At 37.4% G+C, this 25,196-nt stretch overlaps 3 protein-coding genes across 3 annotated transcripts; all 3 read right to left on the reverse strand.

Moving 5' to 3' along the window:
* Positions 1-6,112: 6,112 nt before the first annotated feature.
* LOC120265743 (putative disease resistance protein RGA4) lies at positions 6,113-9,511 on the reverse strand. The gene is made up of 2 exons (XM_039273701.1): positions 7,249-9,511; positions 6,113-6,139 (listed from the first exon to the last, which is right to left on the reverse strand). Exons 1-2 carry the CDS (start codon positions 9,473-9,475, stop codon positions 6,135-6,137), a joined length of 2,232 nt encoding a protein of 743 aa, XP_039129635.1. The 5' UTR covers positions 9,476-9,511; the 3' UTR covers positions 6,113-6,134.
* Positions 9,512-9,527: 16 nt separating this feature from the next.
* LOC120265744 (putative disease resistance protein RGA3) lies at positions 9,528-17,823 on the reverse strand. The gene is made up of 3 exons (XM_039273703.1): positions 16,545-17,823; positions 11,693-11,805; positions 9,528-9,615 (listed from the first exon to the last, which is right to left on the reverse strand). The coding sequence occupies exons 1-3, from the start codon at positions 17,574-17,576 to the stop codon at positions 9,588-9,590; spliced, it is 1,173 nt and encodes a 390-aa protein (XP_039129637.1). The 5' UTR covers positions 17,577-17,823; the 3' UTR covers positions 9,528-9,587.
* Positions 17,824-18,549: 726 nt separating this feature from the next.
* On the reverse strand, positions 18,550-21,735 carry LOC120264271 (putative glucan endo-1,3-beta-glucosidase GVI). Its single transcript, XM_039272072.1, has 2 exons — positions 21,530-21,735; positions 18,550-19,619 (listed from the first exon to the last, which is right to left on the reverse strand). The coding sequence occupies exons 1-2, from the start codon at positions 21,705-21,707 to the stop codon at positions 18,667-18,669; spliced, it is 1,131 nt and encodes a 376-aa protein (XP_039128006.1). The 5' UTR covers positions 21,708-21,735; the 3' UTR covers positions 18,550-18,666.
* Between the last annotated feature and the right edge of the window lie 3,461 nt (positions 21,736-25,196).

Here is a 25,196-nt window from a genome sequence, read left to right on the forward strand (position 1 = left end):
CATGTATTCATTATATAACCCAACATATCCGTATATTGACTCCAATTAGGCATCACCAGTTGACACTATCAAACTAATATGATTTATATATAAGATTTAATAACATCCTCAAATAACAAAGGGCATTCTATAATAGATTAATTCTTTATCTCTATGACAATGTTTGGTCTAGGAGTTTTTTAATGGTCCAGTTTGTCAAGACCCGACCCATAGGCCCAGGGACGCAACAGCAGCCGCGACAACCTGATGAGGGATACCACATACCACTCAACCCCTCAAGTCGCCACAAGGCTATCAATACCCCTGGAACATACAACATTGAACAAAATGTACAAATAGAAAACTCAAAGATATGCAGGGGAAGCATCAACAAGATAACCTGATAATATAGTTTAAAAAGTATATTATTCACAAATACAACAATGGTCCAAGAAATAGACAAGCAATTAACCATGCAAACTGAATTCAAACACACTAGTGGATCCATATTCTTATACACCATGCTCATGTTCAAGGAAAACATACATGGAACTATAAGTAAATAAAAACAGATAAAGGATGCCCAGCACTCCACCTCCTCGCCACACTACTGGCCGCTAGAGCCTGGAAAGAAGGGAGAAGGGCGAGTAACCTAAGTCACTCAATGAGTGGGTTAGCACAATTCTAACAGAATAACAAATTGAGTTGAAGAAATATCAACAATCAAGCTTTTACATAAATAAACCAACATTGAATGATACAATAATTTACAATATATATATATATATATATGTCGGTGAAAACTATATCATTATAAATGATAAATTTGCTTCAAACCAGGATTTACTTAAAAAATCATCATCAAGAATAATACGAGTTTATAAAACATCAAACTGTGAAACTCAGCATAAAACTCATTCTTTCCACGTATACGAGAGAATTTTGCATGAGAGTTCAACATAAAAATCATGAAGTCTCAAATAATATAATACATCTCAGTAAGTCGATGAATGGTCTAAAAAACTCTCTAAACTATTGCCGTGACTACGGCTAAGTCCAGAGCCATCAAGACCCTTATGTCCTTGAGGTTAATTCACCAGTTCCATATGGTGATTCTGAAATTCTAATGTGTCTTCCAGTCAGGACTCTACGCGTCACCTAAAATGGATAAATAGAACAGGGTCCTCTACACCAACTGTATAGGCTAGCCGGTGGGAACCCCCTACTGCAAAGGCGGGTTATAACCCCATCACCACTAAAATCACCCGTAGGTGTAACTAATATAAATTGCAATGACATATCAATTGGTCCCTATACAGGATGATGCCCACATGCCAAGAATGAGTATTATTCTACATAAATGAATATCGGAAGCATTATATTTGTATAAGTGGCATACTTCAAATCAAACTCAATAAATTAGTATATATCCATAGAAATGTCCATCAAATATCAAGATTCTTCCTCATAAATCAATAATATAGGACTTCATCAAAACATCGTTTCAAGATGATAAAACCATGAAAATTCATAAATGATATTCGAAGAGAATTATGCAACATAAAACCCCACTCACTACTTAGGAGAGAAAACTTCAAGTGCGCTACTCCTCCACTGGCTCCTTCACCACCTAACCAACCAAATTCACACACAACAACAAGAATTAAACAAAGCAAACCAAGAATGAAACCCCTACAATGACATGCAACCCTAAATCAATCTTAGGAATGGCTCAAAACTGGGTTCTTATGTTACTAATGAATTCCTAAAAGTTTGACCAAAGAATTTAAAGAAACAACCAAGTTTAACTTGTGCTACAGTAAGTCTATAGTGTCCGAGAACCCTAGCAAGCAATGGTTCATGGATACAACCAATCCAAAAAGCTATAACAATGCAAGTCATTCTCTCAAGTTCCTAAAACAATAACCAACAAGAAGAACAAGGGATTAACCATTAAACTAACCCTTAGATCATCCATCTAATAAACACAAGGAAAAGAAGGAAGAAGATAGGCTTATCTCAGGAATTCAAGGTTCAAGGTGGATGGATCTTGGCTCTAAAGTTGGAATGACAAAGGCTAGCAACCCTTTCTTCTTGCTCCCAAGAAATCTCAAGGAGAAGGAGAAAGGTGGAGGAAGAGGAAACTAAAGAGAGGGAGGGGAAAACACCAGCAAAAAAGAAGCCAAAGTGGCCTTAAAACTGGCTAAGCGCGCCCCTGTGGGAGGTGTGCACCATGTGTGCCACCACACACCGCTAGTAGGCTGCACCGTGTGGGAGCAAGCGGCCCGATGGCCACCCAACAGGTGTGGGCAAGTGACTTGGCCTTCGGTTCAAGCCGCAAAGGAGAGTTCACACGTGCATGCTCAACAGTGCGAGTCCAAAAGCAACTTGAACACACTTCAATGGTCTCGGCCTAACCAATTGGCAACAAACAAGCTCAAACAAAGTTTGATTCTACGCACTCGAAAAAGCCGAAACACCACACAGTTTAATATTTATCAACTACAAATACCTACAATGTTACTTAGAATCTACTCTCTAGTGAATGAGATCTACCACTCTTCACATATAGTAGTGTAACCTATGGCAACCAATAATGAATACAAAATTCTATTTGAATCATAGGTTGTGAACTATGTTGGGTTGCAAAGAACATAGATAATCATGTCTCACTTTAATGATCTCTATCCTTAATTTGATTTTTATACAATGCAACCTATGAATAAAATATATCATCAAACATGAGTAATACAACACCCGTAATTATGAATGCAATAAAATAAATTATTTATTATTAAATAATAACTAAAATTGGCTTCATAAAGCATACTAGTTTTTCAGAGGACCTATTAATAAGTTTAAAGTTAGTCCATTGATTGAATGTAATAGAAGAGCATTGTTATTTTATAGAAAATCTGGGCATATTTTGTGAATATTTATAATTATAGTATAATATTTCTACGGTTGGAAAGAATTATATTAGGCATGAAATTCGGAGGCAATTAGGAGATTTGCGAGAATATTTTTTTTCTTAATATACATACATTTATTATACATTCGTTGAGAAGAATGAGATCAAACAAATTATTTCTCTACAAATTCTTACATATTTAGTGAAGACTATGAGATCTTAGTAATGAAACATTTTCTCTTTCTCCGTTCTTCCTCTATTACTTCTTCTTCTTTTTCTTTTTCTCCTTCTGGATAAGCGTCAATTCTCCACGCATTAAAAAATGAATTAGAAAAATTTGAACCTGATATTACTTCTCATGAAGAAGTTTTGAATGCTCACAGGTAGCCACAACTTTGCATCAAAAAAAGACTTTTGATACAGAATCGGCCAAGTTCTTCCAGCCTTATTTAAAAAACAAATTATAAATGTCTCCTTCCAAGTTTGGCATAAAAATGCATAAGCTCAAGGATTTGGATTGCAAAATGCACCCTCAATTTCAAATCCCAAGAATAGAAGTTTTAATTTTTGATTGGGAAAAGAGCTTATAACCATCTTTTGGTGATGCTTGCCTTGATAAAATGATTGACACAACAAACTTAAATTCAAAATATAATGTGAATAAATAATTTATGTTTAATTAAGCTTAGCACTATTTATTTTTTAATTATTGTACAAGTAGATGGTTTAATTCTGCCAACTCGACTAGAACTTGATTTGAACTTGACTTGCATTAAGTGTGTTCCAGTTGGGTGTTATTAAATTGATTCTAGTCTAAACAGAATGACTTTTGTATATACTAATAAACATCAGGTCAAGTCACATAACCCGTTATTGACCCAATAACCTATATAGATGCATATTTAAAAATTTTCATTTTGATTTGATGCTTGAAATTTGCATAGATGTATGGATGTTATGGATGTTTAAATTTAAATGAAGAATTACGTGTGTTATTTTCACAATTATTTTACTTCAAAGATAATTTACTTTTTTTTATTTAAATTTTTAAAATGACAACAAGCTGCCTCCACTCAAGGGGTGTCAAAGGTACGAGCACATACAGAGATGTACTAATTATGATGATTTAATGACCCTTAGGAATTTACCACGTGAGGCAATAAGGATCTACCACATATGCCTAAGATGATATACAAGAGACCATAATCCCCACGATGGTAAATCCCTCAATCATGCAACCTTGGAGGGGTCATATATAATACATCTCCTCTGATAGGAGAACACACACAAGGACCTAGTGTACATTAAATGAACAGTACTTTACAATAGTGAGTCCTTGTGAATAGTAAAGTACTGTGTCCCGATGAATAGTAAATAAATAGCAATAACTAAAAAATATTGGTGCTTTTACTAAAGTACTTTAGCTGCACATGATGAAGTGTTATTCATCATACTTTTCATGGTATTGTAGCAATTTAAGCTGCACATGATACTGTAGTAGCAGTGTGAAAATTGGGAATTTCGACTTATGAGCAACACAATTTTTACACAAGCTTGTGGCAACTCGTGTTACTCCCAATAATCTGAGTATTATCTCTACATAATCTTGTTTTTACCCATATGCCTCTCATAACTTCTACACACATTTAAACAACTTCTACAAGGGCATGTGGTTGCTTATATGACTTCTAAAAACTCCAAAACAACCTTAAGCAAGTGAAAATTTCCCCTTTATGCGTGCTAGAATAAGATCTCAAGAAAATATTATCAAAATTCAACTAAACACAAACTGCAAGGCCAGAGTTACAGTAGAAATCCTCTCCAATTAAGAGGTGAAAAACCACAAGACCTTAAGGCCACTTGAAACCTTAGCCCAATAAACTAACAAGAGTTCTCTCAAAATACAACAAGAAGTTCAAAACCATAAAGACATCAGCACATCAACAAGATGCTCTTAACAACACATATATCATCAATTCAAAAATGGATAACAAATGGAATAAAAAAAATAAAAAAGAAGATCAACACTGTAGACTTTAGGAGAAATCTTGTATTGGTTTGCCTCTTGGTCATCTTGCTATGATAAAAGCCCTAGCTTTCTTCTTCTCTTCTTCTTTCTTCTTGGTTTCACCTTTATAAAAAAAAATAACTCTAATGTTGACATAGTTTTATTCATAGGTTCCCTAAATGGGATTGAACCCAACAGGTCAGGTCAACCTGTATGATAGGTGGGTCATGTTGGCATGACCAGTTTTATTAAATGGATCCAGTTAGGTTGAACTATATATATTGTATCTATATATACAAACAAACATTGTGAGTTGCACCGTATGTAATAAAAATGGTAATATTTTTTAGTATAGCTACATGACAATGAAATTTAAACTAATTTTTAGTTTTAAATTTACAAGTTTCTTTATTGCAAAGCACGTGTGTCCATATTTTTTATTATTAAATTTTTTATAAAATGAATAAACAATAAATTAATTAGAAACTACAAATATGTGTAAATAAAGTTTGAAACAAAACAAGTATAAAAGATAGTAAAAAATAAATAAAAACACCCATTAATAGTACATACAACAATAAAAATAAAATAGAAAAACAAAGGTCTCTAAACTTAGAGAGGATGTTCTAATTCTCCTCATATGAAGGATAAATACTAGTTCTTCTTTGCACCTCTTGGAAGACTTTAAAGTTTCAAGCTACTAAAAAAAAGGAACACAGGACTATATAAGTATTTATAAGGATATTTATTTAATTAATATCTAAACATTGAAAGATTGAACCATCAAGGACTTCTAAAAACAAGAAACATGGTGGCGTAAGCAAATTTTAAAAAAAAAAGAAGCAAAATGCAAAAACATGGTGTATCTCTTCGTCTGGCAGCGTATATCTTTGGATGATCTTCTCTTCAATTCTTGAGATGCCCGAGCATGTGCTTCTCTTCAGCCCGTGTTCTCCTCTAAATTATATTCTTTAAAATCCTAAATGTACATGACAGTGTACATCATTTATACGGATGTGTTCTTCTCGGGAGGACTTGAGTCTGGGGAGTGCATGGTCGCGTACACGACTATGTGAATAGTACATATATTTCTCTGGATGCTCATTTTGCCAATGTCCGAAGGGTACACGGACAGGTACATGGGTGTATACCTTGCCCATGTATTTCTTTATTTCTTTTTTTTTTTGGCCCCGTTTTACTCTCAATTTCATTCATATGGCTTTTGTTGTGCTTCTTTTATCCTGAAAACATAAATGGAACAAATTAAGTACCAATTATCCATTAAAAACATTTTTGAAGACCACTTAAGTGCACATGATGATCAATATGATATGTATATCACTTTCCCGAAAGAAAATGGATGACAATTAATGATTGATAGAGAATGCTCGAAAAGTATTCAAGGAATCTTTTTCCACAAAATAGCAGTACTTCTTTAAGCAATGTCATGAACTTCATCTGTGTTGCTTAAAAAAAAACATGTAGTAGTGTATCTTACACTATTATATGCTTTTACTATGTTTCTCACCTGTTTTTATTTCGTACTTCTAGTTTATCAATCAACATTGGGACCTTTATTAAAAAGAAAATCACATTGCTTATAAATAATTACAATTTTTCTATTTTAAAAAAAAAAATGAATTAACCACTTCATTGAAAGAAATAGGGTGCAATAAAAATCCAATAGACAAACTAGAAACTCCATTAGCAGTAGAACTACATGGAAAAAAAAAAGAAAGAAATAGACTCCAAGCATTGTAAACTAAAAAAAAAATTAAAATAATAAAAAAAGTAGAAGACCAAACACTAGGGAGAAAAAAACAAGAGAACAAGATACTACACCTTAGGTAACCCAATAAGCACTCCCTTGATCAATTGGTGTCAATGCAAGTGTGCATCTAACGAGAAATATTTGAGTTGCTTATTTAAAATATTAATGTCCATCCCTCTAAGATTAGATTACCGGGAACCCCACATGTTTGAGAGGGAATCGAGGAACTGCACTAGTCCGAAGACTGAGCAAAACTAGCTACAAATATGAGCCGGATAGGAACAATTGAGGAATATGTGATTCACCGATTTTATCACGAGCATAACACACAGGTAACAATTGGAGCTTATTTTTTTTTTAGAAAGAGCGCCGGAAGCTTATTGTACCATTTTTTAGCAACATTTTTAAGAATGAGAAGAGAGAACTTTATTATCCCAAATTAACAAGTCATGTAACGGCCTTATTTTTCTGAAGCAGACGCCTTTTCAAATGAGAGAACCGACATGACAGTGAGAATCCACACATTTATCATCAATAAATAAATAAATACTTGTCAGTGCCGATGAAAACGCTTCCAACCTTGTTTAGGGGTACTTTTTCTCGGGCCTGTGTTGCCTATGTCTGTAGATCGGATTTCTGAGACAAGTTGTGAATACTCTCCTTCAGGCTTGCATCGCCTCTCCAACTCTGCACAATCTCTGATAGTGAGTCCTTTGAGTTGGTGAAGTAACTGCTGAAGGCCTTCTGGGAATGCCTCCAATGAGCTACATTTTTCAACATGCAGCAATTGAAGAGAATTGAGACCTTGCATGCCTTCTGGTAATGTTCTCAGTTTTGGACAGTCATTCAACTCTATATGTTTGAGTGAACTGAGATGCCCCATGTCTTTCGACAAAGACACAAGCTCCCAACAACTCTGCACATGGAGTTCAGTTAGGCATTTTGGTGCAGCATTCAAAGACTTGATGCATGGACAAGAGATAACATTCAAACGTAACGTCAGGCATTCAGGCAGTTCTAGCAGAGCATCACAATACAGTAGATCAAGTACTTCCAAACATGGCAGACCGCCATCTTCAAGTGATGAATGCATTTCTGATGATAAGCCTGTGAAGTTCTTACACAAGCTAATGCACAGAGTCTTGAGGGATTTCAAACCTTGAAGTATCATAAAAGGCCAGGAAACCAGAGTGGAACACCCATAGATCTCTAGATGTTTGACAAAGGGAAGGTTCCATATTCCTGGAGTTGATACGAATTGATTGCAGTAACAAATGGTAATATTTTGAAGAGATATACTGATGGCTCTTGTTTCTTCTTCATCTCCCAACATCAAAGCCAGTTCTTCACATCTCTCAATTGTTAATTTGTTGAGAGATTTCAATTGCTTGAAGTACGCTCTTTGCCCAGTGAAGAGAGAGGTATCTGTCTCATTAGATGAACTCACTATCAATAATTCTTCGAGTGTAGGAATATATGGCATGGTTTTTAGCTTTGGGCATTCATCAATGTTCAGTAGAATTAGGGATGGAAAGAATGATTGAACTGCTTCTAGTTCTTCATCTGCAAACCATCCTTCCAAATTCCTCATATTGTTCAGCACCAAGTTTTTTAGTGCAGGGAATGCTTGAACTGCAGAACTCTTTGAGTTGTTACTAATATGTCTGATTCCTTCCATTTGTCTCAGATGAAGAACCTCAAGCAATGGCAATTGATCAAGTGGGGGCAACTGCAGACATCCTTTGCAATCTTCAAGATGAACCTCTAGAAGATTTCGGAATTCCTTCACATCTCTTAGCCACAAGGGAAATGCGACACCAGGGTAATGCGCTATGCTCAGCATTTTAACTCCATAGTGAGGTTTCAAGGCTTCTAACACCCCCTCTGCATATTCTGCAGGCTCTTCTGCATAATATGACTGATAATCTGATGCACCCCAACATAATGTCAATGAGATAATGTTTGGTTTGGAATCAAGATTAGCTTCTTTTGCAATACCAGCATCCCTCACCTGGTGGAGGTTATACAATGCGAGCCGTCCACCAAGATTCAATTGCTGCAGCTCTCTTATGTCGGACCCGGTGCTATTGTTGACAACATACTTTGTTATTGTTCTCAAGCTTTGTAGTTGACTCAGACCAGCGGGCATGCTTCTTAATTCAAGACAGTTATCGATATGAAGGTGTCGGAGGTTGCACATGAAGACTATGCTCGTGGGTAGCTCAGTAAGTCTGTGACAGCAATTGAGTTTCAATGTCTGCAAATTGACCAGCATGCAGATTTCCTCAGGTAATTTCCGAATGCTAGTCTGTGAAAGATCAAGATATCTTAGATGTCGTAAATCTCTTATCCATGCCGGAAATTTGTCAATCTTAGATAGCTGCAAGTCAAGTACTCTAAGAAATTCAAGCTTTTCCACCACTCTTGAGAATCGATTTGGAAACAGAATGGTGCCAATGCTCCTATGGTGATCACTCAGGAAACTGGATGCATCAGCAGAGACTTGCAAATGCCGTATTCCCTTTGGGATTGTTTTCAATTCAACACATCCAAGTTCTGGAAAGCATTCATCACTCATCACCAATTGTGCAAGCTTGTGCATTAGATCATGCATCTTGCACGTCGTAATGACAGTTTGAGAATAAGATGTATGATTCCTGACCTCTTTTACATCTTGCAAAAATGATCTCCATACCAGCTCATTGAAAATCTCATGACCTTTGATTTCCATATCTGTCTCTGCTTGATACTGAATGAAACCATTAGCCATCCAAAGCTGAATCAATGTCTCTTTTCTCAATTTCATAATCCTTCGGAAATATAGCACACAACGCAAAACATTTCTTTAAATGAGAAGGCATGTCATTGTAGCTTAACCACAGGGCTGGTATGATACCATCTTCAACTGACTCTAATTCTCAAATTTCACTTTCCGCCACAGACAACCTGATACAACCTTACCTCTCCAGCTGGAAGATAACCAACATGTTGAGCCGATATTAAAAGAGAACAACCACCATGAAGCATCACAGGAAGCTTCCACAGTAGAGGTGAACACCGATGAGAGGCGCGTTCAACGCATTCGTAAACCGCCAACTTGGATGCAGGATTTTGTGACCACACAAGTGGCATCAAGACGTCCATAGATTGGGGTTGAGATATCATAGGTAATCATATCACAATAATGAGTTGTCATAGATTGGGTGATGAGATATCATCAGTAAGCATATCACAATGATGAGTTGTCAGTAACAATAATACTAGCTGGATTGATAAATTAACAGCTGGGTTACTTATTAAGATAAGTTGAGTCTATTTATATGTCATTAGGGTCCTTATGTTGGGGTATGAAAAGTCTTGGAGTCTATCTTGTTCTTATGGAATAATATCTTTCTTTCTTTATCTTTTCTTCTTCTTCTTCTTCTCCTTGCCTCTCCTTTGACATTGGTCTTAATCGAGGAGTAAGAACCCACTCAAAGCAGGTTCCATTGGTGTGTCGCAAATCTATTGACGTATCAGTGGTGCTTTCATTGAACCTATGGCCAATCCGGAAATTCTTGAAGCTATGAAGGTGTTATCTGAGCAATTCCAGGAGCAACTGCAAACTAAGCTAGAGGAACAAGCTGCTGTCTATCATACGTCCCTGCAGAAGAGCATTGCGGCCCTAAATGGCCGTATTGAAGGAGTACGTTTCCAGTTGAGTGGATATAGTGCATCCACTAGCGAGGAGAGACCTTCGTCCTGTCAACATCCGTCGGATTCTCTTCCTTTAAGTGCGAATGTTCAACTCCTTCCTCGCAGTATGCGATTAGAGATCCCAAAATTTGATGGCACGGATCCAAAAAGTTGGGTCTTTAAAATCGAAGAGTTCTTCAATTTCCATGAGACCCCAGCATCGCTCTGGCTGCGCATCATCTCTTTTCATATGGAGGGAAAAGCCTCGGCTTGGTACCAGTGGATGAAGGGTAGTAATCTCCTTACCACTTGGCCCGACTTCCTTTCTAATGTCAGACAACGTTTTGGATCTTCGGTCTATGAGGATCATCAGGGGAATCTCTCCAAATTGTCTCAAACATCCGCAGTGGCTGAGTTTCAAACTGAGTTTGAGGAATTGATGAATCTAATAACAGGAATTCATGAGCATCTGCTCATCTCTTTTTTTATCGCTGGACTCCAGCCACACTTGCGTCGCGAGATGCTACTTCAACGCCCGACGACACTAATGGCAACTTTTTCATTGGCTAGAGCTTATGAGGCTCGGTACGAAGAAGCGCCATAGGATCGGCATGACGGTGTTTCGAGGGTACCGCTCGGACAAATTCCCAAACTCCCGTCCCGATCGCTTCGAGGACTCAACCATCCCCTTCAAACATACCGGTGCCATCTTTTATCGGGACCGCCTCCCTAAAACCAGTGGAACAAGCTATTGCGGCGAACCCACTTCCGATTCACCGATCGACACCAAGCGAGATACAGGAGAGACGCAACAAAGGGCTTTGTTTCAAATGTGATCAAAAGTGGACTACAAACCATCGCTGCCGCAGCCAATGTTTATTACTACTAAGCGATGTGGAGGACGACCCCGACACACAAACAAGATAGACTCCAAGACTTTTCATACCCCAACATAAGGACCCTAATGACATATAAATAGACTCAACTTATCTTAATAAGTAACCCAGCTGTTAATTTATCAATCCAGCTAATATTATTGTTACTGACAACTCATCATTGTGATATGCTTACTGATGATATCTCATCACCCAATCTATGACAACTCATTATTGTGATATGATTACCTATGATATCTCAACCCCAATCTATAGACGTCTTGATGCCACTTGTGTGGTCACAAAATCCTGCATCCAAGTTGGCGGTTAACGAATGCGTTGAACACGCCTCTCATCGGTGTTCACCTCTACTGTGGAAGCTTCCTGTGATGCTTCATGGTGGTTGTTCTCTTTTAATATCGGCTCAACATGTTGGTTATCTTCCAGCTGGAGAGGTAAGGTTGTATCACAACCACTCCCTTTCCTCTTTCTTAAACCGCGTTAAACTCCCTAAGGCTTTTAGGGTGAAGGGTAATCCCCCGCACCTCGTCACAATACTTCTCCCAATTTTCTCCATGAATGGTTGTTTCTGATAGGAACAAATAGAGAAGAAAATACTTAAGACAAGATGCAACTGAAAGCCTGAAACTATTAACAGGAAATTCAGTGAAGCAAAAGCTAACTTGCTTAACTTGAAGAGAATACAAAGACCACTAATATAGAAGACTCAAAAAGTAAGAACATACACTACTGACACAGCATACAAACATAAAGCATAAAGGTAAGTTGGAAAAGTGAACATCCAATCGCAGTTCATCCTTAAAGAGAGTTGTCCAATCCCATTGCAGCAGTATCTTTCCCATGCTACGTACACAGTAGCTATTGGTCACTAAGAAGTCAACTTTGTGTAGACTCAGCAGATGGTTCAGAGTAAAGGATATTCCAACATACCCCCCTTACTCTGAACCTCTCATCCCAAGCATGTTTCTAAAAACTTCGAACTTGCAATTTGGCAACCCTTTTGTGAACACATCGGCAACTTGATCAAGAGTGCTGCAATGAATGATGCTAATGGTGCCATCTTTAATCAGATCTCGAATAAAGTGATACCTTGTATCTATGTGTTTTGTACGCCCATGTAAAATGGGATTGCGAGCAATTGAGATGGCAGATTTATTGTCACACATCAAGGTCGTTGGGCATGCTTGCTTCTCGTTCATGTCCTGCAATAGACGACGCAACCAAACAGCCTCACATGCAGCAGAGGTTACAGAGATATACTCTGCTTCGGTGCTGGATAGAGCAGTGATTGGTTGTTTCTTTGAGCTCCAAGCTATGGCCCCAGAACCGAGCATGAAAACCCAACCGCTAGTGCTTCGTCGATCATCCGGTGATCCACCCCAATCGCTGTCAGAATACCCCACAAGCTTCAACTCATCACACTTTGTATAGTGAATCCCAAAATCCAGTGTTCCGCTGATATAACGAAGAATTCGTTTTACAGCTCCGTAGTGATGCATAGTGGGTGATTGCATGAATCTTGAAGTCACAGACACGGCATACATAATGTCTGGTCTGGTATGAGTAAGATAAAGCAACCCTCCAACCATCTTTCGATACTTAGAGGAGTTTACTTTCCCAGAGCCATCTTCAACTTTAAGCTTCTCATTGGAGTTTATAGGGCTGGACACTGGCTTGCAATTAAACATTCCGGCCTTTCTTAATAATTCTTCAGCATATCTCCGTTGAGAGACCATCAATGTTTCTTTGAGTTGTCTAACTTCTAATCCCAAAAAATACTTCAAGGAGCCCAGATCAGACATTTCAAACATATTCATCATCCTTTCTTTGAACTCCTTCAACATCACAATAGACGACCCCATGTAGATGATATCATCTACATACAAACACAATAGAAGAATGTCTGAACTTCCTTTTTGCTTACTGTAGACTGTTGGTTCATTAGAACTTCGAACAAGACCCATTCGCTGGAATTCCGAGTCTATGCGGCTGTACCAGGCTCTTGGTGCCTGACGAAGCCCATAGAGAGCTTTCTGAAGTTTATAAACATATTCTTCCTTTCCTTTAATAACGAATCCATTGGGTTGTTTTACATATACCTCTTCCTTCAAATCTCCGTTCAAAAATGCCGTCTTGACATCCAGTTGGTGAATGCACCAACCCCTCTGCACTCCAATCGCTAGGAACAAGCGCACAGTTTCCATTCGAGCAACTGGACTGAAGGCTTCTTCGAAATCGATACCTTCTATTTGTGTAAAGCCTTGTGCAACTACCCGTGCTTTCTTTCGTAACAGGGACCCATCAAAATTCAATTTGGATTTAAATATCCATTTGAGTCCAATTGCCTTCTTTCCCTCCGGCAACCTGATGAGTTCCCAAGTTTTGTTTCGATGGATAGCTTCCATTTCCTCCTTCATGGCTTCGACCCAAGCTTCACACTTTGCTGCTTCTTCAAAGGTTGTTGGATCTGCAGCAGTAAGAGCAAAGGAACAAGAGTCATATATCTCAGTTAAGCTCTTATACCTTGCCGGGGCATTGCTATCTTCTCCCTCATCAGGTAGATGACTGGATGAGTGATTGATTAAATTCTGTCCATCTGATATTTGTTCAATGGAGTAAACAAACGGTGGATGACCATCCACTTGATCATCAGTATCATCATCGCCCACAGTGTTTGATGGCACGAAATTTGTTGGTGTTGAGTCGACGATTACTCCTCCAATCCCATTTCTTCTTTTTCATAAAAGCGCATTCCTCAGTTAACTCGGACACGTTTAGTGATAGGGTCATATATTTTATATGCTTTAGCATTTTCACAATAGCCTATGAAAATGCCAGGTGTCGATTTTGCATCAAATTTCCCTCTCAACTGCTGGTCAACAAATGAATAAGTGAGACAACCAAACACTTTCATATTCTCCACATTCGGCTTTGACCCCGTCAAAGCTTCATATGGTGTTTGATTTTTTAGAGACTTCGTCAGCACTGCAGTTCGAATATATACTACTGTGGCAGCGGCTTCTCCCAGTCGGTGGCAATCGACTCGTTTAACATCGTCCTTGCCATCTCCGTTACAGTCTGGGTTTTTCCTCTCCATACGCCCTGCTTTTGTTGAGGTGATCGAGGTGCCGTCAGCTGCTGCCAAATTCCTGAATGTTCACAGAATGATTTAAATTCATGCGACGTGAATTCTCCACCGCGATCTGTGCGTAGTGACTTCAACGGCATCGATAGTCGCTTTTTCAACTAAAAGCTTGAATATCTTGAACTCTGCAAAGCATCGGACTTTCTTTGGAGGAAATAGACCCAACTGTGGCGTGAGAAGTCATCCGTTAGTAGGAAGAAATAAATATTACCTCCGATTGATGGTGTCCTCATTGGTCCTACCAAGTCCCCATGGATCGAGCTCAAGGGTTTGGTAGCTCTCCTTGCCAATCGATGGGAATTCAAGCCTTGTTTGCTTTCAAGTGAGCATGACTCACTACGGTTCTACTTGGAAATGACGGGAAGTCCTAGAACCATCTGCTTCTCTGATAGTTCCTTCAAGCTTTTCTGATTCAAGTGCCCGTATCTCCTATGCCATAAAACTGACATTTCTTCTCCTCTTTGTGCGACGTTCGCAGCTCCCACATCGTTGGCTTCTAATGGAAAAAGCCTGTGGGAGGTCATGCACACTTGTGCAATTTTTTGCTTTTAGAGCGCATTCTTGATAATGCATTCACCACATGTGAATTCAATGCTATAACCGGAGCTCATCAGCTGTCCCACAGACAGTAAATTATGTGCCAAGTTAGGCACATATTGCACATTAGTCAATGTGTTCTTCTTCCCGTCACTTGAGCAAAGGACAACAGACCCAATACCTTCGACATGGAGTGTTTTTCCATCACCCAGTCTAATGGTTTGGTTTGATGCTTCTTCTATGTGGTGAAACAACTTCTTGTTCCCAGACATGTGGTTAGAACAACCACTGTCTATCAGCCATGTTCCTCCACCTTCAATTGCTTCTTCACTGGATGCCATGAACAACAAGCCTTCATCCACTTCCTTGGTTTCTTCTGTGACATTTGCTTCTTTGCCTTTGTATCGACATTGTGACTTGATATGCCCGAATTTCTTGCAAGCAAAGCACTGGACACCTCTGTATTGTTTGTTGCCATCAGTATTACGATCTTGATCTGAACTCCAGCTTCGACCGCGTCCTCGCCCTCTGTGGTACCCTCGACCGCGACCTCTACCTCTCCAGCCACCATGCTCACGAGGTGAAACTCCCTTAACATACAACGCCTTCTCATCCATGTGGTCATGTTCAACATCCAGTCTCCCTTCATGGCCTCTGAGAGACCCACTGAGTTCTTCAATAGTGAGAGAGCTCAGGTCCTTTGATTCGATAATGGACGACACCACATGACTGAACCTTGGAGTTAAACTCCGGAGAATCTTACCAACCACGGCTGGATCACCGAGCTCCTCTCCCAGGGCTCGTATATGGTACACTACAGTTAGCACCCTGCTAATGTAGTCTTGTACCTTTTCTCCGATCTTCATGCGAGTATTCTCGAAATCTTGACGATGACAATGAAGCTGAGCAGCAGCGTTCTTGGTGCAGCCTTGATATTCTCCCTTCAAGATATCCCAAGCCTTCTTCGCATTCCTTGTCTGTGAGATTCGAATGAGAACCTTGGCATCAAGCGCCTGCTGTATGAGACAAAGGGCCTTTGCATTTCTCTTGATGTTCTCTGTTTTCTTGTGCTCATCTTCTTCTTCTTCATTGTACCCATTCTCAACCAATCCCCATAGATCTCGAGAGAGAAGAATGGTCTCCATCTTCAAGCTCCATAGGTTGTAGCCATCTCCATTAAAGGGAGGCACATTAACCTGAGAAGACCCAATGCCACTTCCATTCGCAGCCATTCTCTTTCAAGATGGGTGTCTCTGATACCACTGATAGGAACAAATAGAGAAGAAAATACTTAAGACAAGATGCAACTGAAAGCCTGAAACTATTAACAGGAAATTCAGTGAAGCAAAAGCTAACTTGCTTAACTTGAAGAGAATACAAAGACCACTAATATAGAAGACTCAAAAAGTAAGAACATACACTACTGACACAGCATACAAACATAAAGCATAAAGGTAAGTTGGAAAAGTGAACATCCAATCGCAGTTCATCCTTAAAGAGAGTTGTCCAATCCCATTGCAGCAGTATCTTTCCCATGCTACGTACACAGTAGCTATTGGTCACTAAGAAGTCAACTTTGTGTAGACTCAGCAGATGGTTCAGAGTAAAGGATATTCCAACAGTTTCTCAGCATTCCTCCCAAATACGCTTTTTTCAAACAAAACCCAGGAGCTCTCTTCAGATAAACATTTGGGGTGGTAAACCATGTCTGCATCCATCACCGTCAAGCACTGCTCCTTTCGCGTTGTAACAAGGATTCTGCTTGAATGATCTCCGCAAACAAGTAAATTTTTTAGCTCTTCCCATTTGTGGGAATCTTCATTCCAAACATCATCCAACACTAGCAAATATCGCTTTGCTTCCACCAATGTCCTCAATTGTTGCTGCAGTAATTCCATGTTTGTAAGATCACACTGTTTTCCGGTGGCTGACTCTATAATTCTTTTGGCAATCTTTTCCAAATCAAAATCATCGGATGCACATATCCATATGCGCAGCTCGAAGTGTTTCTGCACATGCAAATCTCCATAGACAAGTTGAGCAACCGTAGTCTTTCCTAAGCCCATCATACCAACCACACAAACAACTAGCATTTTATCATCTAAAGAATTGGTTGTGAGCATGTTCACTATATACTCTCTATCTTCATCTCTGCCAATCACATCAGCCTCTATTATAAATGAGTGTGTCTGTGGCCTATTTCTTTGTGGCAGCTGATTACCTACTCTTAGATTGAACTTGTGCATCTCAATCATAATCCCATCAATTTTCTTCAATACATTTCTGAGTTTACTCCCTAGTAATAATCGATACAAAATGGGATTATCAAGAGAAAATAAATCACTCACTTTGTTTTTCATCTGATTGCGAATATCTGAACTTCGCCTGAGAACAAGTGTGTTGACCTCATCAAGTATGTTATCTGCTTCATAAGCTACATGCTTGAGTTCAGTCAACCAGCTCTTCACAGCCTTGTCCTTGAGTTGTCTCTCCTCTGCATCTCCAATTACCGACTGAATTGACAACAATGACCTGCGGAGCTTTTCGAGCTCATCAGCCACACCGCATATTGGCCGGAGATACTGGAGTGCTTGAGATGCTGATAACTTGATGATCAAAGCTAAGGTGGTGGAGAGAACTGCTTCTATGCTCATTGCTTTGCAACTGGTCTTCTGATTTGGTTGAATGGTTCTTTTGCTTTGTGTGTTTTCCTTGCAACCTCTTGTCAGATCCTATGTTTCTTGTTTTTGGAAGTCCTTGATGATTGAAGCATTCAACGTTTAAACATTAATTAAATAAATATCACCATAAATATATGGGGGTCATGAGTTTGTAATTTACCAGCTGGCATGGAGTATTTCTGTAGTCTTCCAGGAGATGCAAAGAAGAGCCAGTAGGATGTCTTTCATTGAACCAAATAGTAACATGGGTAGAACTGTAGAAGTGCTTTTGCTATACAGAGAAATTGTCTATTAGAACTAGAAATTAGCTCAAACTTCATTGTCAACTATTTATTTTCTTTTAAAGCATAAAACTATTTTATTATATAATTTGCAAATAGCAGCGTCTGTGTGTATATTGTGTTCATTAGATCTGACTCATTTAACAAATGGTCACACGACTTGATCTTGTTAGTTCTGTCAGAGATTGTGAGCCAGTAATATTCAATAATCAAGCACAAAAGTCACAATAATTAAGAGAAAGGCACAATTGTTTAGTAATGCAATTCTGGCACCACATGGTCTTGTAATAACTCTTTCACCACAAGATACTTCCTCTTATGAGACAAAGGGGGAGGGAGCCAGTAGTGTCATTCAGAGTCATTACCAAGAAGTCATCTAGAGAATGGTATCTCACATATTAGTATTTAAAAAAAAATGGAGATACACCACCTCACTAATAATAATAATAATAATAATAATAATAATAATAATAATAATAATAATAATAATAATGTCCTCAGGTAAGATTTTGGATATTTTGTGTTGTCCTCTGCCTGCAGAGTGGTGCCAAGAACATGGAAGAAATAAGTTTATTGGCGTTCCTCAATTTATCATATCAAGGATTGAAAGGATTTTTTATCAGATTGATGTGAAGCCAAGCATGTTCATCAGCAAATCTGTAATATACTTGTGAGTCTTTAAAAATAAACTAATCTATAATATTTTTATTCATACATAAGGTACAAATAACATCAAATGATCAAGCAATATCTAATACTTAAACAATACAATGTCTGTTAAACTAAGAACTGAAATCGACAGGGTATACTTGAGTCATGTCAGGATGAAAAAGCCCGAAATTCTGCTCAGTCCCTTCAGGCTTCTGATTCTCATTAAACATAGCAAACAAGTATGTCTCAATCGATTTCCCCGGCCTCTTCGGTGTACCGGTCTCTCCGTTAACATGAGCAATGACATTGTTGTTATATATCTTTGCATTCTCTATCGTTGCTCCATTGGCACCACCTCCTGACGGCCACCCAGTCTCCGACACAACTACGTCAAGATTTGGCTGTCCAGTCTTCTCCAGAGCTGAGTACAAAGAATCAACTATAGCATCAAACAAGTTCTTATACCCAAGTGAACCATCCTGCACAACAACACCTTGTGCTGTGAACAATGCATAGTCTAGTTTCACATTCTGTGGATCACCAGAATACGCAAAGTATGGATAAACATTAACAAGAAGAGGAGACTGTTTGCTTGCAAGGTATGATACAATCGGTGACATGATCGATGTAGCATTCTGCGAAAATGCGCCTTGAGATGGAGGATATGACACTCCAAGCACTTCAGTAGATACTGATGTGGTCACAGGAATACTAAAATTGGCAGCCTGTAAAGCAGAGTCCAAGTTCTGGATTGCTGGATAAACATAGTTTGCTTGTGTGCCTGGAATCACTTCATTGCCTGCAGTTATGTAACTGAAGTTAACAGACTCGGCATAAGGTGCTACATTAGTTGCCACCCAGTTTGTAGCAAATGAAGGAGAGCTTGCAAGCATTTGCAGATCTTCATTCAGTGTGCCAAGAATTACTTGTATTCCTGAACCTTGCAGTGCTTGCAGTGCACTGGAATCGGGATTATAAAGCCGGAGTTTGTCGATGTTGTTCGATTTATATAGTGCCACAACTTGTGCTGGTGTTGGGAGGTTATTACCAAGCATTCCATAGTTCACTCCAATAGCTTTAGTTCCTTCAAATCAAACAAGGAGAAAAGACTCAGCTAAGCTCAGCAGTAATTTGACTTATTTTCAAGATTCAAAGTTTGAATAATTCATAATGTGAATCTTTTGACAAGAATTGACAATTGAAGCCAAATTTTCTTCGTCCACCAATTCACAATATAAAAAGAAAAAGATGCTGATGTCATTTTCTGGCATTTTGTGATGATATATTGTCAGATAGCTGCTAATTTGTTAGTATATTATGGTAAAAGGAAAGAGAAAGGTCTCCAACTTTAGCATAAAGAAATGAAAAACAAATATGAAATGGGAGAAAGTGAAGGTTTTAGAAAAAATGAAGAAAATAAAATGAATGGATAGGATGATGAGTTGATTATCAGGTTAGATAACTTGAATAACATTGAGACCATTCATTCATGAGGAAAAAAGAAGCAAAGTTGGTTTTCCATCACTATGTTTAGCATGACTTTGATAGCAATGACACTCCTACTCTGCCAACCATTTTTTTTATTATCCAAAAGAATGTATATTTTTATAGGTTTATCTTTTTTATATATTTTAAAATATTTATTTTTTTATAATTACTGATTTTATTTGGATATACTTTGTTCTAAATATTACGGGCTCTTAAATTTTATTTTTATGTCACAATAAATACATGGCAATTATTCCTAATTCTTTTTTTAAAAAAAATTATCACTCAAATTTTTACTCATTATCCAGCACCTTATTATTGTTTTTCTTTTACAAATATAATAAGAATATATACATTCAGGGATATACACATTGATTGGGTTAAAAAATTAATCATAGAATCCATGTGTCCTCACTTGGTGATGCGAGTTGTAAACTCATACCCATAACTGTAAATTTATTATCACTAATGCATTTAGCCAGTAGGACTTGAATTTATGACTCTTAAATCCCTACACTGTTTTATACAATAAGACTAATGCCACTATGCGATGAATCATTTGGCTTATTGCTTAAGGAAAACTGCAAGCAATAATATGGTGCTGGATATACACCATAAATATAGTCCTAAATATATATATATATATATATATATACAAAATTTTCTCAATATACACACACAAATAAATATTCTCAAATTTTTCTCTTGAAGATTATTTTTATTTTAAAAGAAAAAAATTCCTATCATAACACTATCCTAAATCTGCAAACACTAAACAAATCTCAAAATCAAGACCATGAATCTCAAAATCAAGACCATGAATATGAATAATAGACGACAAGCACGCTTTTTATGAATGGAAGCAAGATCTTTAAAGCAGATCGAAACCCTGGGATGTACGATATGATATACGATATGAGAATAATATAGGAATCCGGGGTGAGCAGTATGAGCGATGCAGGGGAGCAGTCTTTGTGGGGAGAGATTTGAACCCTATGACCTCACTTACAGCTTTGATGTCATACCAGATCGAAATCTATCCAATGGTTGACAGACCATGAATATAAATATCATATATTTAAAAAAAAATCCTACCTTTTTCAGAGATGGCATCATGTGGCTTATCACATGTCTCAAGAAAGAAAAACCCCCAATAATGTTCATATATTTAATAAAGAAATGAAACGAAATAAACTCCTGGACGATCAACAGCCAAGCACTTCTTTATAAAAAAAAATAATAACAATAAAATTAAAAAATATCAAAAAAGAGTCAAACGCTTTCAAAACAAGCTATTCCTCTTTAATCATGAAGTGTTTGGCTCTAATAATCACATAATAAAATTTTATTTTGGAACAAATTACTTAATACCATAAAAAAAACTCATCTTGTTATTAATTTGTTCAAACACCACCAAGTGTGTAAGCACAAACACTGTTGATTTAAAAAGAAGATAAATAGAAAGGAGAAGAAGAAGAAGAAGAAGAAGAAGAAGAAGAAGAATACCTGGAAAAGCAATGAAGGTTGAAGAGATGAGTAAGAAAGCAGCAGCTATCCAATTGATCAAAGCCATTGATACCAAATTCTCTTGCACTCCTCTAACCATCTGTATCTTTCCTCTTTGTTTGTGTCTCATGGATGGACTTATATAACCTTGGCAAACAACCAAAACAGGTCTTATCATCTTATTTAAATTTATTTAATCCTGATTTAAATTATTTGTTTATCATTATTTTATGTTATCTTTATTTTTATACAGGTACAACTTGGTGTAACGCAATGAGAGAGTGTGTGTGTGTGCGCATATATACTCATACATTGTGATTTCCAAGCAACAAAACTCAAGTCCTACAAGTTATACATTCAGGAGTCTTTGTTAGTTGAACAATAGATAAGTAGGTGCTCTAACAAATAATTAGGCTAAATTGAAGAACAGTTTGAGTTGATTTGAAGTCTCTTTGTTTGGTAATTGGAAGTTGATATGAAACCATTTATGTTTGTAGGCTCAAACGTTGATAAAATTTTGTAGTGGTTGAGCTGCTTTAAATGGTAGCTGTGAAGACTTTTTCTGAGGGACCTGTGATTCTTTCAACACTTCTTCACTTAATATTGTACCATATGAGAAGGCCGGTGATACCTGGACTTATTTATGTCACAACAATATCAATATTTAAGGGAAAGTTTATTATAATAATTATAAGACACATCTTCAACAACTCTTCTAATAAATCCCAATATATATTATATCCTAAGAAGGTTTTTGTATTACATATTTATCATATAGTCGGCCTGATTTTTACACAATTCATGCAAACTAACAAGATGACAGTGGGAATCAAATTAAGCAAAACACATCCCATAAAGGACACCTTGTTTATTTTTTATTTTGACAATATATGATAAATATTTTATTTAAAAATTATCTTAATAAACAGATAAGTACGGAAGTGCATCAATGAAAAAACACCAATTAAAGTGATTTATCCACTCTTACAAAGTAATTAAAATCGTGGCACATATACAATTAGAAAATTTATAAAAATTATATTAAATTAATTAATCTCTGCCACACAATATTGAAAGGAAGGATATAATCGTCTATTTTACAGAGTCCATTTAAAAAAAAAAATAGCATCAGAGAACAATGATCATTAGTACTGTTCTGATATCATATCTCTAAAAAAAATACCATCACTGCCTTCATTTGGCTGCTAGTGGTTGTCGACACCGTGTTTATGTATTGTATATCATATCTTGAGAATTTTGTTGGCTAATGTCAAGTTGCATGCGCGATAAAAATCATAAAGTTCCATCAAGGAGTACACATGTGTTCACAATATTAATTATTCAGTCAGTAATTTTATCTGCTGCTACGTAGGACGATGATGATGCCTTTGACAAGAAACAATGGGTGATTTTTATGAAAAATCCAAAAGATTTTAATTAATTTCACTTAAAAAAATCCAAATATTACAATAAATATTTATATATTTCAGTTATTTGTAAAATTTCCAAAAGATTTTAATTTAAAATAGATATATTCATAAAACCCATAAATCATAAATAGATATGTTTTTTAAAATAGATGTTGATAAACCACAATTTTATTGAAATAAATAGATATGTTAATAATATATATTTTAAATAATTATTTTAAATATATATATATATATATAAATTAAGTTTTTTACTAAATATAAAATATTTTTTCAAATAGAAATATAGAAAAGAATTTTAATTCCTTTGCTAAATTAGAAACATTTAAATTTAAGGAATATATTTCCGTATCTATGTTTGTAACTAAAAACAAGTTGTTTAAATGGAATAATTCTGTTTTTAAATTTTAATTTCTAATTCACCATATTGTTGTGGTGTTGGGGTAAAATTTTAAATCTCACTCACAAAATTTAAAACATAGAGCTATTCTTTTTCATAAGTTTTGAATCATCTAAGTATATCAAAAACTATTTTTTAAAAAAAATTCAATACATGTAAAAAATTAAACTAAAAGTTTTTTTAAAAAAATGGATAAACCGCAAATGCATTTAAAAAAAGAGAACTGATACAAACCGACATAGCAGAAAAAAAAATTAAAAGAGAACCACCAGCAGTGGATACAAAAGACAGCAGTACAAAAGAAAGACTAGAGGGGTAGGGGAACTCCGCCTAGTGATAGACACGCCTCAAAACAGCTAGCCGGAGAAATCTTCGTGCCCATCGGGATCCAGCTCCATGCGAGGAAGGGATCCAGAGAACTAGATACAATGTCTAACAGCAGCAATAGATTCCTCCAGCTTGTGCATCTCCTTAGATGGGACAGCTGGCATCCAGGAAAGATACATGTCACAAATATTCAAGAAAATAGCAGGCATAGAAATAAATACCGAATTGAAAACACAGTTATTTCTAGCACACCAAATATGCCACAAGACAACCCTCGCAATAAGCGAACAGGGGAGTCTGATAAAAGGACTGAGCTCTCGAAACCAACTGTCCCACATGTCCGAACTGGATAAGGGGGCACGTGGAAAGGAAAAGACGAGAACAAGACGACCCCAAATGCCCCTAGCAAAAGGGCACCTGAAAAACAGGTGATCAAGCGACTCTAAATCAAAACAGCACAAGAGATAAGTAACCGTAGGCAATTTGTTACAACCCCTAGCGAAAAAGGGTATCAAGTGTAACGATCTTCCTATCGCAGACCAACCAGGTAAACGCTGCAATTTTCAGGGGTACGAAACCTTTGAGGATAACAGGGGTGACCTCACATCTCAACATTCTATCAATGAGGAACCTATAAAAAGATTTAACGGAAAAGGAGCCCTCTGCCGTCAGCTTCCAAGTTTTCTTATCAGGATCGCGGATAGGATTCTAGAACTAGTCATGCATAAGACGGGATCAGCCCTCATAACAACAGAAGGAAGGTCCAAAATAACTTCCCTGACAGTCACGAACGGGGAAGTAGACAACTGAAATTCCCTCCTCCAACGGAATTTGGGGGCGCATCCGCTGTACCAATTATCCAACCAAAACAGCGTAGAGTCACCATTCTCCACTAAAGAGCTAAGAAAAGTTTTAAAAGCATCCAGTGAAGGGAAAAGACCACTCCATAAGAACGAACAACGACGGCTGCGAGGGATCCAAAGATTCCATCTCTGGGTGTTGATGGAAATTTGTGAAGGATAGGAGCCGAGCCGCACTAAGACTCATCGTTAACGACTTTCCACCACCATTTCCCAAGAAGGGCACAATTAAATTTCTTAAGGTTGATGATTCCCCAGCCACCCTAATTTTGTGGCAGACATAGCCTGTGCCAATTAACTAGTCGGCATTTAGGACGATCAATATCAGGTCCTCTCCAAAGAAAGTCTCTCCTCAACCAATCGATACATTTACAGACCCACTTAAGCAGTCAAAAATTTCACATCCAGTATATGGGCAACGTGGAGAGAACAGAATTGATGAGAATGAGCCTCCCCCCTAACGACAAGAAGTTAGCTTTGCAGGAAGAGAGCCTAGCCTTAATTCTAAGAATGAGGGCCTTCCAGTCCTATCTTCGAGGCCTCTTGCCGGCTATTGGAATGCCCAAATAAGAGATCAGGAGAACATTAAATGAACAGTTAAGAGTGGTCAGAGAAGTAGGACAAGGTGAGGAACCAAACTTGGTAGAGAA

This window comes from Dioscorea cayenensis, chromosome 7 (genome assembly GCF_009730915.1).
Source record: "Dioscorea cayenensis subsp. rotundata cultivar TDr96_F1 chromosome 7, TDr96_F1_v2_PseudoChromosome.rev07_lg8_w22 25.fasta, whole genome shotgun sequence".
Lineage (NCBI taxonomy): Eukaryota > Viridiplantae > Streptophyta > Magnoliopsida > Dioscoreales > Dioscoreaceae > Dioscorea > Dioscorea cayenensis.

What these genes read in the sequence shown, in the direction of transcription:
- LOC120265743 (XM_039273701.1), bottom strand. Translation starts at nt 9,475, where the DNA reads ATGAAATTGAGAAAAGAGACATTGATTCAGCTTTGGATGGCTAATGGT.
- LOC120265744 (XM_039273703.1), bottom strand. Translation starts at nt 17,576, where the DNA reads ATGAGCATAGAAGCAGTTCTCTCCACCACCTTAGCTTTGATCATCAAG. An exon ending in TTGGGAGGAATGCTGAGAAA is followed by an intron (nt 11,806 to 16,544) that starts CTGTTGGAATAT and finishes TCCTATCAGAAA; the next exon opens with CAACCATTCATGGAGAAAAT. An exon ending in AAGAAAGAGGAAAGGGAGTG is followed by an intron (nt 9,616 to 11,692) that starts GTTGTGATACAA and finishes AGGTTGTATCAG; the next exon opens with GTTGTCTGTGGCGGAAAGTG.
- LOC120264271 (XM_039272072.1), bottom strand. Translation starts at nt 21,707, where the DNA reads ATGATAAGACCTGTTTTGGTTGTTTGCCAAGGTTATATAAGTCCATCC. An exon ending in AACCTTCATTGCTTTTCCAG is followed by an intron (nt 19,620 to 21,529) that starts GTATTCTTCTTC and finishes TTTGATTTGAAG; the next exon opens with GAACTAAAGCTATTGGAGTG.